This window comes from Salvia splendens, chromosome 4, assembly GCF_004379255.2.
Source record: "Salvia splendens isolate huo1 chromosome 4, SspV2, whole genome shotgun sequence".
Taxonomy (NCBI): Eukaryota; Viridiplantae; Streptophyta; class Magnoliopsida; order Lamiales; family Lamiaceae; genus Salvia; species Salvia splendens.
Window position 1 is genome coordinate 9,149,930 of NC_056035.1, and position 12,867 is coordinate 9,162,796.

The 12,867-nt window shown below is 41.2% G+C and overlaps 2 protein-coding genes across 3 annotated transcripts; one reads left to right on the forward strand and one right to left on the reverse strand.

The window, feature by feature from the left end:
* The first annotated feature begins 1,244 nt into the window (after positions 1-1,244).
* Positions 1,245-4,454, forward strand: LOC121798394 (nucleolin 1-like). The gene is made up of 12 exons (XM_042197375.1): positions 1,245-1,436; positions 1,528-1,576; positions 1,698-1,864; positions 2,053-2,583; positions 2,686-2,721; positions 2,898-2,989; positions 3,068-3,185; positions 3,280-3,368; positions 3,449-3,542; positions 3,634-3,722; positions 3,839-4,146; positions 4,233-4,454. The coding sequence occupies exons 1-12, from the start codon at positions 1,407-1,409 to the stop codon at positions 4,256-4,258; spliced, it is 1,629 nt and encodes a 542-aa protein (XP_042053309.1). The 5' UTR covers positions 1,245-1,406; the 3' UTR covers positions 4,259-4,454.
* Positions 4,455-4,591: 137 nt separating this feature from the next.
* LOC121798393 (probable metal-nicotianamine transporter YSL7) lies at positions 4,592-7,162 on the reverse strand. Of its 2 annotated transcripts, none has more exons than XM_042197373.1 (5): positions 6,673-7,162; positions 6,433-6,596; positions 6,277-6,374; positions 6,076-6,210; positions 4,592-5,982 (listed from the first exon to the last, which is right to left on the reverse strand). In XM_042197373.1, the coding sequence occupies exons 1-5, from the start codon at positions 7,028-7,030 to the stop codon at positions 4,692-4,694; spliced, it is 2,046 nt and encodes a 681-aa protein (XP_042053307.1). In that variant the 5' UTR covers positions 7,031-7,162; the 3' UTR covers positions 4,592-4,691. The 2 variants fall into 2 exon arrangements, with proteins under 2 accessions (XP_042053307.1, XP_042053308.1); XM_042197374.1 differs by having other exon boundaries at positions 6,433-6,583; positions 6,673-6,807.
* Positions 7,163-12,867: the final 5,705 nt, after the last annotated feature.

The window sequence follows — 12,867 nt, forward strand, 5'->3', positions numbered from 1 at the left end:
GACAAAACTTTTGGGCATAAAAATTAAGAAATTGTATTGTAAAGTAGGAGAGAGGAATAAAACAAGAAAGATAGAGAGAGAGTAAAGCAGGTGATGAAATAAAGTAAGAGTGAATGGATGTTTTATTTTTTGTCAAAAAAATGACTCAACTTAGTTGGTACATCCCAAAATGAATACGACTCAACTTAGTTGCAATGGATGAAGTACTTATTATGCAAATAACAAGTAAATAAACATACCTTAGCAAAAAGCCACAAATCCACCGGATCACCTAGTCATGTATTCTATGGTAAGTTAGATGATCCGTAGAATTTCATCGTATATGCCACCCAACTAGTGGGGTTAAGGATCCCCAGTCTTCTCGGTCGTGACAGGGTGATGGTCTCTGCCTCATTTAGAGCATATCTAACCATTTACACTAAATCCAAATCCATTTTAGTGTAAATGTCATATCAAACCATTTACATTAAACTCAAACTTAAAAGAATATTCTCTATATTATGCATTTTTTACTCATAAAATTTGAAAAAAAATTAGTTTTTAGTTTAATGTAAATCTAAATATAGGTAATTTTTTTTCTCAAAAACCAAAAGTAGGATTGGTTTTATTGGAGCCAAATACACATCTCATTTTAGGTTTTAGTGTATCATTGAAGATGATCTTATGTATAATTTGAAAGCTAAACTCTATAACCTTTTTATGAATTTGTAATTCACAAAAATTATTAATTTTAGTATGAAAAAAATAATGGGGTAAAATATTCTGGCTTCCAATTTATACACAATTTTTCTCCAAATCTTAATTAATGTGATTTTTTTTAAATGTATAACTATGATATACTCCCCCGTCCTCTAAATTTTGTTACAGTTTGACCGGACACGGATTTTAAAAAATGTAATAGAAAGTGAGTTGAAATTTTTTGTAGGATGTGAGTCTTACTTTTAAAGTATTAGTCTTATAATGAAATATGAAGGAGAATAAGTTAGTGGAATGTGAGGTCTATTATAAAAAATGGTAAAAAGTGAAATGTGACAAATTGCATGGGATAGACGGAAATAGAAAAATGTCACAAAATTTTAGGGATCGAGGGAGTACTAATTAGCGGAACGTTTCGAGAATGAGTAGAATTTAATATAAAAAATACTAAAATTAATTTGGCCTATTATTTTGCATGTATGCCCTAATAATGCATTAGGTATCCAAACAAGTAAAAAAAAGAAAACCGGGAAAAACACGCCGCAAAGTTCTGAAAACCTATTATAAAAGGAGGCAGAAACCTGCTCAAAAATGTCTCATCCTCGTTAAACCCTCTTGTTTTTTAGGGTTTTTGAGAATTCACTCCTTCTCCTACACTCAGCCGCTCTCCTCTCTCCACTCCTCTCAATACCCCATTCACACAGTTTGTCATGGGTAAATCAAGCAAGAAGGTCACTAAGGTTTGTCTACTTTGCACGTCTTCTAATGATTCATGGCTGTTGTTTGCGTTGAATTTCTTTTGATTTCGATACAAATTACATTTTTTTGTAGACTGAAGCAGCCGCCGTCGTGGCTACACCCATCAAGTCCTTGAAGAAAGGTTTGTTTTGTTTTTGGCCGTCGTTTTGTTGTATTTTATGTCTTCTTTGTATGTTCTGATTTTCTGTATGGATTTGTTTATTGATTAATTTGTTCCTCTTGGTTATGGTTCTTTCTGATAGGCAAGAGAGAAGCAGAAGAGCTCATTGAGAAGAAGGTGGTGAGTGCTAAGAAGCAGAAGGTGGAGGAGAAGAAGATTGAGTCCAAAAATGACAAGAAGGTGCTTAAAAAGAAGGTCGAGTCTTCCTCTGAAGATGACTCTTCTTCAGAATCTGAGGAACTCCCCAAGGTTTGTCCTTTTTGCTTATTGAAATGTATTGAGATTGACTTCTATTTCTGCTCTATTAGCTTTTTGTGTTGTATTTTTTGGAATACTTGTACATTGTGTAGTACTTCGTGCATTGTTAGCTCCTTAAATTTCCAATTAAACATTTGGAGATTATTAAATTTGTATTTATCTGTATGTGCTATGACCAGGTTAAGGCACTCCCTGCCAAGAATGGGGTTGCACATTCAGATTCAGACTCAGAGGAAAGCAGTGGTGTAGAGGAAGCCCCTAAGAAGGCCCCTGCTGCTCCGGCAAAGAATGGTAAGGCAGCCCCTAAGAAGAAAGAGGAGTCAAGTGATGATGAATCTTCTGAAGATGAGAGCAGTTCTGATGATGAGGATGTTCCTGCAACTAAGAAAGCGACACCTGCAGCTGCTGCCAAGAAGAAAGATGAATCATCATCTGAAGAGGAGTCCAGTTCAGATGAGGATGATGCTCTGGCCAAGAAAGCAGCTCCAGCTAAGAAGGCAGCCGCACTTGCAACCAAGAAGAAAGATGACTCATCATCTGAAGATGAGTCCAGTTCAGATGAGGATGTTGCACTGGCCAAGAAAGCTCCTGCGACCACCCCTGCTGCACCAAAGAAAGACGAGTCCAGTGATGAATCTGAATCAGAAGAGTCCGATGAAGAGTCTTCGGAGGATGAAGATGAAAAACCGGCCAAGACTCCCAAGAAAACTGTAATTGCCACTCTTAATCCTCTACGTGTGTTTTCACTTCAATTTTGCAGTGTCCTTTGTATGACTATCCATCCTTACATGACTTTTATTTTTATTATGCAGGGTGGAGATGTTAAAATGACAGAAGCTGACAATACTGTGAGTGCTGAACTTTTTCAATGCAATCTGTTTTATTTGTATACTAGAGCCTATATCTGTTGATTTGTTGTTAGGTGAATATGTTAGAAGGGAGCTAATATCATGCAAACTGAAGTCAGTATTTGGTCTCTTAGATGCTAGTATCTTAGTGTAATCTTGATTGTTAAATTCTGCAGCCCAAGACCCCTTCCACACCCAATGTTCTATCTGGAGGTTCAAAAACCCTATTTGTTGGAAACTTGGCTTTCTCTATTGAGCAAGCTGATGTGTGAGTTCCTTATCCTCAAGCTGTTAATTAATTACTTATTCCTGCAAGTTTCTTTGATGATTGTTTTTTTAATTTCAGTGAGAACTTCTTCAAATCTGCTGGGGAAGTTGTAGATGTTCGCTTTGCTATGGGCCAAGATAATTCATTCAGGGGCTTTGGTCATGTTGAGTTTGCTACTGCTGAAGCAGCTGCAAAGGTAAACATCTCCTTTTAAAATAATTTATATAACCATTAGTCCCAGAAACTAGCTTATGGAGTTTTTAAAATTTCCTTGTCCAAAAACTGTATAGGCTATGGAATTGAATGGTCAAGAGTTGCTAGGTCGTGAAGTGAGACTTGACATGGCAAAAGAAAGGGGTGCTGCCACTCCGTTCAGCGGGTGTGACTGCGTTATTACTTAGTATCTGCTTTCTTATTTATAGTTTGCTCCAAGATGATAACTTGTTATGTTTTTTATAGTGGCCGCGATTCACAATCCTTCCAGAGGGGAGGAGCAGCTCAGGGGCAAACAGTGTTTATTCGGGGATTTAACAAATTTGACGGTGAAGACCAGGTAAATCTTGGGATTTCCATATCAATTTTCTAGATTTCTAAAGCTTGCCATATGGCTACAAAAACTAATATCACTAATAATGAATTTGCAGATTAGGAGTGCTCTGGAAGAGCATTTTGGTGGCTGTGGTGAAATCACTCGGGTTTCTATCCCCAAAGATCAAGAGGGTGGTGTTAAGGGGTCCGTTGTGTCTCTCTCATCTTCTGCAGCTGCTTCTTATAATTGAAAGTTTCTGCTGATTTTATGATTTTGAATTTCTATTGCTCCTAAATATGCTTATACTATTTTTTCTTCAGGATTGCTTATGTTGATTTCACGGAAGGGGCTGCCGTCAACAAAGCTTTGGAGCTAAGTGGATCTCAACTTGGGGACATCACCTTGTATGTTGATGAGGCCAAGCCAAGGGATAATAATGCTTCTGGTGGCGGCAGAGGGGGTGGTAGAGGTTTTGGAAGAAGTGGTGGTCGGGACTCTGGTGGCAGATTTGGAGGAGGTGGGCGCCGTGGTGGTGGCCGTGGCGGTCGGGACTCTGGTGGTCGTTTTAGTGGTGGTGGCCGTTCTGGAGGACGTGGATATGGCAACAAACCCAGCTTTGCTTCATCTGGTATGTAACCTTAGTTCTCTTACATGAGATTATTACATTTATTACTGTATTCTTCTGACATCTCGTCATTGTCGGAATATGTGCAGGAAAGAAGACCACATTCGACGACTAGTAGACTAGGCCATAACTTCTGGTGTATCATGAAGGCCGTGCTCCACACTGGCATTTGAGTTTAGGACATGTTTTGTTTGTTTACTGTTTAGGGCAGTATAATTTAATTTTGGTTGTTACCGTGGATCAATTAATGTTTGGATCTTGTGAGTTCAATTTTGTGCTAGTATTCAAAGTTATGTTTGCTCATTTTTCAATATTTATTTTACGATAGTGTATGGTTCTTGATTATTGCATTGTTACGTTGTGCGCTAAATTGAATACCAGTTTAATTTGACTCTTAATATAGATGAAAGTTCTGAAAAAAATACTGCTTTGCTAGTCACCTTTACGATTTATATTAATCTCTCCCTTAAAAAAGTTTATTAATGGAGCATGTGTTTTCAATCACCTGTATTGTAATCGAGTACCTACGTTATATAAATATTTGAAGATCAGCCGCCTAATATAGAGTCAACCCGCTTATTAGCCGCAGCCCCCAAAAACTTCATGCAAATTGGCGGACTCACTCCGGCCAAGGCCAATATTGCCGCTGGAATCCCCCATAGTGAGTCACCGCAGATGAGCCCTGATGCCACAGCCGGCGACAGCTCGGACGCCTGCTTCTTGTTGTTCATCTGCCACACGAAGAGAATCAGGCTCCCAACGCACATGTCAATGGCAAAGTAGCCACCAAGATAGAAAGGAATGGCCATGCACATAGGGCTCGGGATAATCCTATAGATCCTATACTTGCTCTCCCACTTCCTCAGCACCACGGTCAGCACGTTGATCAGCACCGCTGCCACGAAGCACCCGATCGCCAGCATCAAGCAGTTATCTGGGAGCGACGAGAAGCCCTCCACCCCCAAGAGCGCAATGCCTCGGTACATCAAGGCGTAGGGGGCTGGGAATGTGCCCTCCGGGTCCCCCACATTGTACGCCTTGTAGAAGAACCAGAACACCAGTGGAGAGAGAACACACCCCATAGCAGTGCCAAGGACTTGGCTGACGAACATGGACCGAGGGGAGGATAGTGTGAGGTACCCTGTCTTGAAATCCTGCATCAGGTCAGAGGCAGTCGAGACAATGCTCATCATCACCCCACACGAGGCTAGCCCTGCGAGAACTCCCCCTTGCTGGAGCCCCACCCATGAGCTGAACACGAGGATTGCTAGCTTCCCGTAGTTGGAGGCCAGGGACCAATCCGTGAGGCCACAGCCGTAGGCGTTGCAGAAAGCGAGGACCGGAGCTATGACGTAGGCTACTAGGATTTGGTACCACTTGAGCTGAGGGAAGATGTGCGGCACCACAAAAAGTGAGATGAGAGCTAGCACAATGTATCCGCCTATGGCTACTCTGTTGGGGATTTGGTCCTTTAAGAAGTACTCGGTTCGCCTACTCTCGTTGTAGTCCTCTACCGAGTCTCCTTCTCTCTCATCCTCTGACTCGTTCCTATGCACCAGCTGCTGCATGAAGCTACTCAGTGTGAGTGCGGCCATGTACACCACTTGGTAAAGGCCGTCACCTAGAATCATTGCAATAGCAAGAAATACTCTGTATCCTTGGATGCCATGAAGGCTGTTTCCCGGTATGTCCGCGCTGTACCAATGGCCTTTCTTCGACTCGATCACTGGCCACATAATGCCCCAAGATATTATGGCTCCGATCAACAGTGATATGTTAACCATGTAAGGGCATATCATCCCCACACCCACGTATGTAGAAGAGAAATCAAAATAGAATCTGCATTCATTGCCACAAAATTAGATCACATCAGTAAGAAGATGATTAATTTTGTTGTTCAACATATATACTAGAATGGGTTGATGAACAAACCTGCGGTTGTAGGCTTGGAGACCGAATGTGGGGAAGCTGCTAAAGCCACAGCCGTCAGCAGCTGCGAAGAACCATTGGAAGAAAGCCCACAAAAAGCTACCAACAAAGGCTTTGAAAAGAACCCACACTTGTTTCCTGCATTAGCTCCATCCATCAAATTAATCAACATAAACACTACTGTGTTAAAGGCACAGAACACACTTAGCTATCTTGGCTCCTTTGGGAGTGTGGAAGCTGTTGATAAGGTAGGCTGTGGCAGTCCCACTTGGATATGTCAATTTGTATTTCAAAATCATCACCTAATTAATTTGAGTTAGCAAGAATTTGTGTAAGAATTGATGTAGTAAGAGAGCAGACCCTTCTTAGCGGCATGATTGAGAATAGGCCGACGAAGCTGACAGCAAAAACGAAAGCAATCATCCATCCAAGGCGGAGTTGTTTGACATTGTTTGGAGTATTTCCTGTTTCAGCTTGAGATGCTGTGATTGGACTCATCGCCAACAAATAACTGGCAGTTCCACCTGCGAAATTCAGATCATTTCCCCCAATTTGACAAAACCCTAGATCAATTTAACTGATGAAATTGATTACACTTACTGCTAAAAGCAATGCCGGAAGAGGCGACGACGCAGGTTTGAATCACAGTATTCTCCTGCCTGGTGAAGGGCTGCTTGAGAAGGCCGCACTTCTCGATCATCACTGTCCACGCCTTGACGGCGGCGAAGCCGAGAAGCCCCGCCGCGACGTTCAACGAGGGAATAACACCGGTGGAGAGATTGAGCTTGCAAACTATGACATTGAACACAATGCTCAAAACGAGACTAGTGAACATCGCTCTGAAGGTGATCTGGTCCTTCCATGGCGGCACATGCATCTCCTCGAAAGCTCTCTCCATCGCCGCCGGGTCATCCCCGCCGAGGCCTCCTTCACCGTCTTCCACCTCACTTTTCCTCATCACTTCTCCCAAACCACTACTAAATCAAGATCAATATTTGTTTTTACTTTTTGTATTGATAATGTAGAAAGAGAGGAGAGAGAGGAATGCATGAGCATGAGTAAGGGGATCTCCATTCAACCCCCGAAATTACTGCCATACTTGACACTTTTTCTCTTTATTCTTTTTCCCATGTTTTTAATGTGTCTCTTAATTCAATTGAGCTTAGATGTATATTTGTCATATATTCAGTACTATAAATTTGATACTACTAGTATTTTTTTTATATTCCTACTTGTCTGGATAGAAATGACATTTGAGTTACTATAAATAATTCTCCAAATATAAAAAGAGCGACCACTAATATTAGTGTTGCATTGCATGAGAAAAAGTCCTTGATGGATAGTGGTAATATACTACGTGCACACTATAGATTCCGATATCTTTTATACTCGAGAGTAATTGAATTTATCAAATTTATAAGGTCTCGAAATATAACTATACTAAGTTAAAATTTCCAAATAGTACTATATAGATTTACTGGTTAACTTCTGAGTATATTTGTAGATTTCCAAATAGTACTATGTATATATTGTCCTTATATTTTAAGAAGAATAAAATTTTATGAGAAATTCACATGTGATTTTGAAATTGATTTGGATATAAATACTACTCCCTAATAAGTTAAACGATTAATCTTTTCTTAACTTTATAAATTTAATTTAGAGAGTTACTCTTGTTTTTACTAAACTATTGCATAAGGGTCAATATATGTTGATCTAGTATTTTAAAATAATTAATGATTATGAAGTTATTTTTAATGTAAAATACCAAAAATGTTCATTTATGTACATGTACATATATCACTACACTTTCTAGATATATAATGTGAATGAATTCAATGAATGCAAAAACGTTTGGTGCGATAACAATTAAGATTTCGTTGAAGGTTATGTAAATCATGAATAAGAAAAAAATTAAATTTGTTTTCCATTATTGATTCAACTGATTTCTTTTACAAATACGAACATTGCCAGCTATTCCAAAGGCGTGTGATTCTAATTAACTTCTTTAATGTGAAAGTTATCATATGAATTTCACTATATTAACTTATTAAGGTGTACACGCTTATTCTCCTTCTCATTTTCAATGTCATCAGTTCTATATTTGCCAGTGAAGTTTGTTATGGAATAAGATATTTGCCTTTGCAATATTTTGATAACTAAGCTGGTTTTCATTCAAATATAGCTAAATTCCAAATAAATTAATTGCTCTGACGTGCGATTTTTATATCTTGTCGTCATTGTAAGTAAGTAATTCAATAATCAGCTTATCTAGCTGTTAATTTAATCAATACTCCTGCTACTGAGTAGTGTGTATATTCATGAAAGTTTTGAGATAATAGTATTAGAGAAGCTATGTTATTATAGAACTTATAAATTGGGTTATTAACTGAAGAAAGATAGGAAGAAAGATGTTTTATTTTCTTGATTATTTGAGAGTACATGGAGGATACATTATATAGGACTCTAGATATAAATGTTCTAGGAACTATACTTATTGGAACCCTCCATAATAAATGTTATACACTTCCAACATGTTGGGACTCCACATCCTCTTTGGAACACTTCAATTTAGCTTTCCAACACTCCCCCTCAAGTTAAGTGATGGGATTTCCAACACTCAACTTGTCAAGTGCTTCTCGGAACGACTTCGAATTCACTGCCTTAGTCAATATGTCAGCCAATTGATCTTCGGACTTAACAAACGGTAATTCGACAATTTTGGCTTCAATGTTATCCTTTATAAAATGTCGATCCACCTCCACATGTTTAGTCCTATCATGTTGAACCGGGTTTTCTGAGATGCTAATCGCAGCTTTATTATCACAGAACAACTTACAAAGTTGTGATGAATGAAGACCAAGTTCAGCCATGAGTCTTTTTAACCATAATATCTCGGTGAGGCCACTCTTTATGCCTCGGAACTCTGCTTCTGCACTTGATAACGCAACCACCTTCTGTTTCTTGCTTCTCCAAGTGACAAGGTTTCCTCCTACAAAAGTGAAGTACCCGGCGGTTGACTTTCTATCATTCGGGTTTCCTGCCCAATCTGCATCAGTGAACCCATGTACTTCCAAGTGACCATGTTTTTCAAACAACACCCCATGGTCTGCCGTTCCTTTCAAGTATCGAACGATCCTTATGGCAGCTTCCCAATGATCTTCCTGTGGTGAGTGCATAAACTGGCTGACGACACCTACTGCATATGCTATATCTGGTCGAGTATGTGAAAGGTAGATGAGTTTTCCTACCAATCTCTGATATCTCCCCCTGTCGGTGAGCTTTCCTCCTTCACGTATTTGTAATCCATGATTCTGTATTATTGGAGTGTCGGCAGGTCTGCAATCTATCATTCCCACTTCTGCAAGCAAGTCAAGCACATACTTCTTTTGGTTTATGAAGATTCCCCGGTTTGATCTCAAGACTTCAATGCCCAAGAAGTATTTGAGGAGGCCTAGGTCTTTCATCTCGAACTCTGTGAACAAGTTCTTTTTCAATTCACCTATTTCCTCTTTATCGTCTCCTGTGATAATCATGTCGTCGACATAGATGATGAGACACGTGATCTTTCCTCCCCTTTTTTTGAGAAATAATGTATGATCTGAGTTACTCTGCTGGTACCCACATTTCTTCATTACTTCGGTGAACCTGCCGAACCAGGCTCTTGGGGACTGTTTCAGCCCATATAGCGTTCTTTTCAGCTTGCACACTTCTCCAGTCATAAATTCGTTAGTGAACCCTGGGGGAGGAACCATAAACACGGGCTTTGGTAGTTCACCGTGTAGAAATGCGTTCGTGACATCGAACTGATGGAGAGGCCAGTCTCTGTTTGCTGCAATCGAGAATAATACTCGTACGGTGTTGATTTTTGCTACTGGGGAGAAAGTCTCGGAATAATCGACTCCATACGTTTGAGTATATCCCTTTGCTACTAGTCGGGCCTTATATCGTTCGATTGACCCGTCTGGCCTTCTTTTGATAGTGAACACCCATCTACATCCCACAGCCTTCACTCCTTCTGGCAGTTTTTCTTTCACCCAAGTATCATTCCTCATCAAGGCTTTCATCTCGGTAAGCATAGCTTCTCTCCAGTGTTTGTACTTCATTGCTTCTTCAGCAGTCTGCGGGATCTCCTGTTCTTCATATAATGCAGCCTCAAATGCTCGGGCCATTTTCTTCAGATTGCCTTGAACAAAGTTTGCCACTCCATATCTGCTTTTCTTTCCAATCCTCTCCGGAGAGTATCTCTTCGGAGGAATTCCTCGAGTACTTCGTGGAGGGAGAACATACCTCCCGGTATCACTGTCTACAGTATTATCCTCGGTTTCTGCAGTGTTAGTATTAACTGTAGAACTTTCCTCAGAGACTGGTTCCGGACATACCTCGGATATTGGTGAAGGAGAGTCAGATGGGCGCGGTTGAGGAGACTCTGGAGGGGCCTGCTCGGTGACAGTGACAACTGTCTCGGGTGGATCCTCAATCGAGTGGCTTGGAAGTGGCACAAACCAACTTAGACAGTCCCCATAATTACTTTCGGATGTCTCCCCCTGACTGTTAAGGTGGTGTTTATAGAAGAACTCGGTTTCAAGGAAGTCACAGTTTATGGTGGTGATGATTTTCCTAGTGTTTGGATCGTAGCATCTATACCCTTTTTGGTTGACCCCATATCCCACGAAGACACATTTGGTTGCGCAAGGGGAAAATTTGGTTCTTTCATGTTTAGGGATATGAATATAGACAGTGCATCCAAAGACTTTTGGTGGCATGCTAAGGGATTCTGGTATTTGGGCTTGTTGGGAAAGGATGTCAAGGGGGGTTTTGGTTTTTAGAATTTTGGTGGGTAGTCTGTTTATGAGGTAGATAGAGGTTGCAACGGCTTCTGGCCAAAGGAATTTTGGGACGTTGGACTCAATCATAAGGGCACGGGTCATTTCCAGAATGGTTCGGTTTTTTCTCTCAGCTACCCCATTTTGTTCGGGCGTATAAGCACAGGATGTTTGGTGGAGGAGACCTTGTTTATGAAAGAAATTGGACATAGCGGTGTTAACAAATTCCCTCCCGTTATCTGAACGAAGAATTTTTATGGTTTTGTGGAACTGGGTGTGTATCATATGGAAAAAAAGAATGAATTTGTCAATTACTTCTGACTTATGTTTCAAGAAATAGATCCAAGTCATTCTCGTGCAATCATCAATGAATGTCACAAAATATCTAAATCCACTACCCCCAATAACAGGTGCCGGCCCCCACACATCAGCATGCACTAAATCAAACATGGATTTCATACGGGTATCTGAAGGTTTAAAACTCTGTCTGTGGCTTTTGGCCAAAACACAAGTTTCACAAGAAAAATCTTTAGGTAAAGAAAAATTTGGGAACAAAAGTTTAAAGTAACCATGAGACGGGTGTCCTAGTCTTCTGTGCCACAGCCAAGCCTCCTCTTTCGTGGACCCGTGAGCCAGCATCGCACTGCCATGTTGAGCTACCCCATCCACGTAGTAGAGTCCTCGATCCTCAGTGCCACGCCCAATGATCCTCCTCGTCCGAATATCCTGTAAGATACAGAAAGTTGGATGCATTAGCAGTGTACAATTTAATTCCCTTGTTACGTGGCTTACTGACATTAGCCGCTGAGACAGGCTAGGGACAAACAGACAGTTTGATAATCGAAGAGTAGGGGAAATTCTTATGGTTCCTGCCCCTGCTACAGTAATGAATTCCCCATTGGCAGTTCTAATGTAAGTTTTAGTAACCTCTTTAAAATTACTAAAATCAGATCTTTCTGGTGTCATAGTGTCTGTGGCGCCACAATCAAAAATCCATCCCTTCCTATCAACATTTTTTGTATTTTTTACAGATAAAGCAGCGGAAAAATTCATCAACGGTGTAAACCGATTATGTGTGGAGATATGGCTAATTGGGGGGCGTAAGTCGGACTTTCTAGGGAATTTGGGGTTGGTTTCGCAAATATCCAGATCTGGGGGGTCACATTTGGGATTATCAATAAGTGGCGGACTAAATTGCATGACTTTCATATTCTGGGGATTAAAATGCAATAAAGGGATAGATCTAGGGTTTGATCCTTGACCAAACCCGATACCTCCTATTGCTGCGCCTCCATTCCATTTCTGTCTCTCGATCTGAGTTTCCGTTCTCTCGACGAAATTTCCAACCCGAACTTCGCCGCCACTGCTGCCACCGCCATTATCACCGGGGTATTTTGGGGTACCTGGATTCGGTCCTCCCTTTGGTCCTTCTCTGGGTTGATTTTGGGGATTCCCCTGCCTTGTTTCGCCGATTCCGACGGCAGCGAACTTCGTTTGTGCTCGTGCCCTCTGTTTATCGTCCCACCATTCGGGGAATCCCACACGGAGGAAGCAGGTATCTCTCGTGTGTTTGTTTTTCCCGCAATGTGAACACCATAGCTTGGTTTTGTCGATTCTTCCTCCGTCTTGGTGATTGGCTCTGGTGGGTGGCGGTCGCGGTGGTCCTCGATTGATTGGCCGGTCTATCTGTGCTCCGTACCCGTAGCCGATCTCCCCCGATGATGTATCGGCGCTTCCAACGCCAGGAACTTCGGTAGGTGTCGAGGATGCCGGTGGCATGATCTTCAATCGAGCCGCCTCCCTCTGGACCCTTCCGTAAGCTTCTTCGACTGAGGGGTAAGGTTCCTCTTTGAGGATATCCCTTCGAATTGTATCATACTCAGGGTTAAGTCCAGTGAGAAACTTGAATAGCCTCATGGTGTTTGAGAACTCTCGGAACTGCTTGACCCCCTTGTCGCAACAATCCACC

What these genes read in the sequence shown, in the direction of transcription:
- LOC121798394 (XM_042197375.1), top strand. Translation starts at nt 1,407, where the DNA reads ATGGGTAAATCAAGCAAGAAGGTCACTAAG. An exon ending in CATCAAGTCCTTGAAGAAAG is followed by an intron (nt 1,577 to 1,697) that starts GTTTGTTTTGTT and finishes TCTTTCTGATAG; the next exon opens with GCAAGAGAGAAGCAGAAGAG. An exon ending in TGACAGAAGCTGACAATACT is followed by an intron (nt 2,722 to 2,897) that starts GTGAGTGCTGAA and finishes TAAATTCTGCAG; the next exon opens with CCCAAGACCCCTTCCACACC.
- LOC121798393 (XM_042197373.1), bottom strand. Translation starts at nt 7,030, where the DNA reads ATGAGGAAAAGTGAGGTGGAAGACGGTGAAGGAGGCCTCGGCGGGGAT. An exon ending in TTCCGGCATTGCTTTTAGCA is followed by an intron (nt 6,597 to 6,672) that starts GTAAGTGTAATC and finishes TGAATTTCGCAG; the next exon opens with GTGGAACTGCCAGTTATTTG. An exon ending in CTCCAAGCCTACAACCGCAG is followed by an intron (nt 5,983 to 6,075) that starts GTTTGTTCATCA and finishes CAATGAATGCAG; the next exon opens with ATTCTATTTTGATTTCTCTT.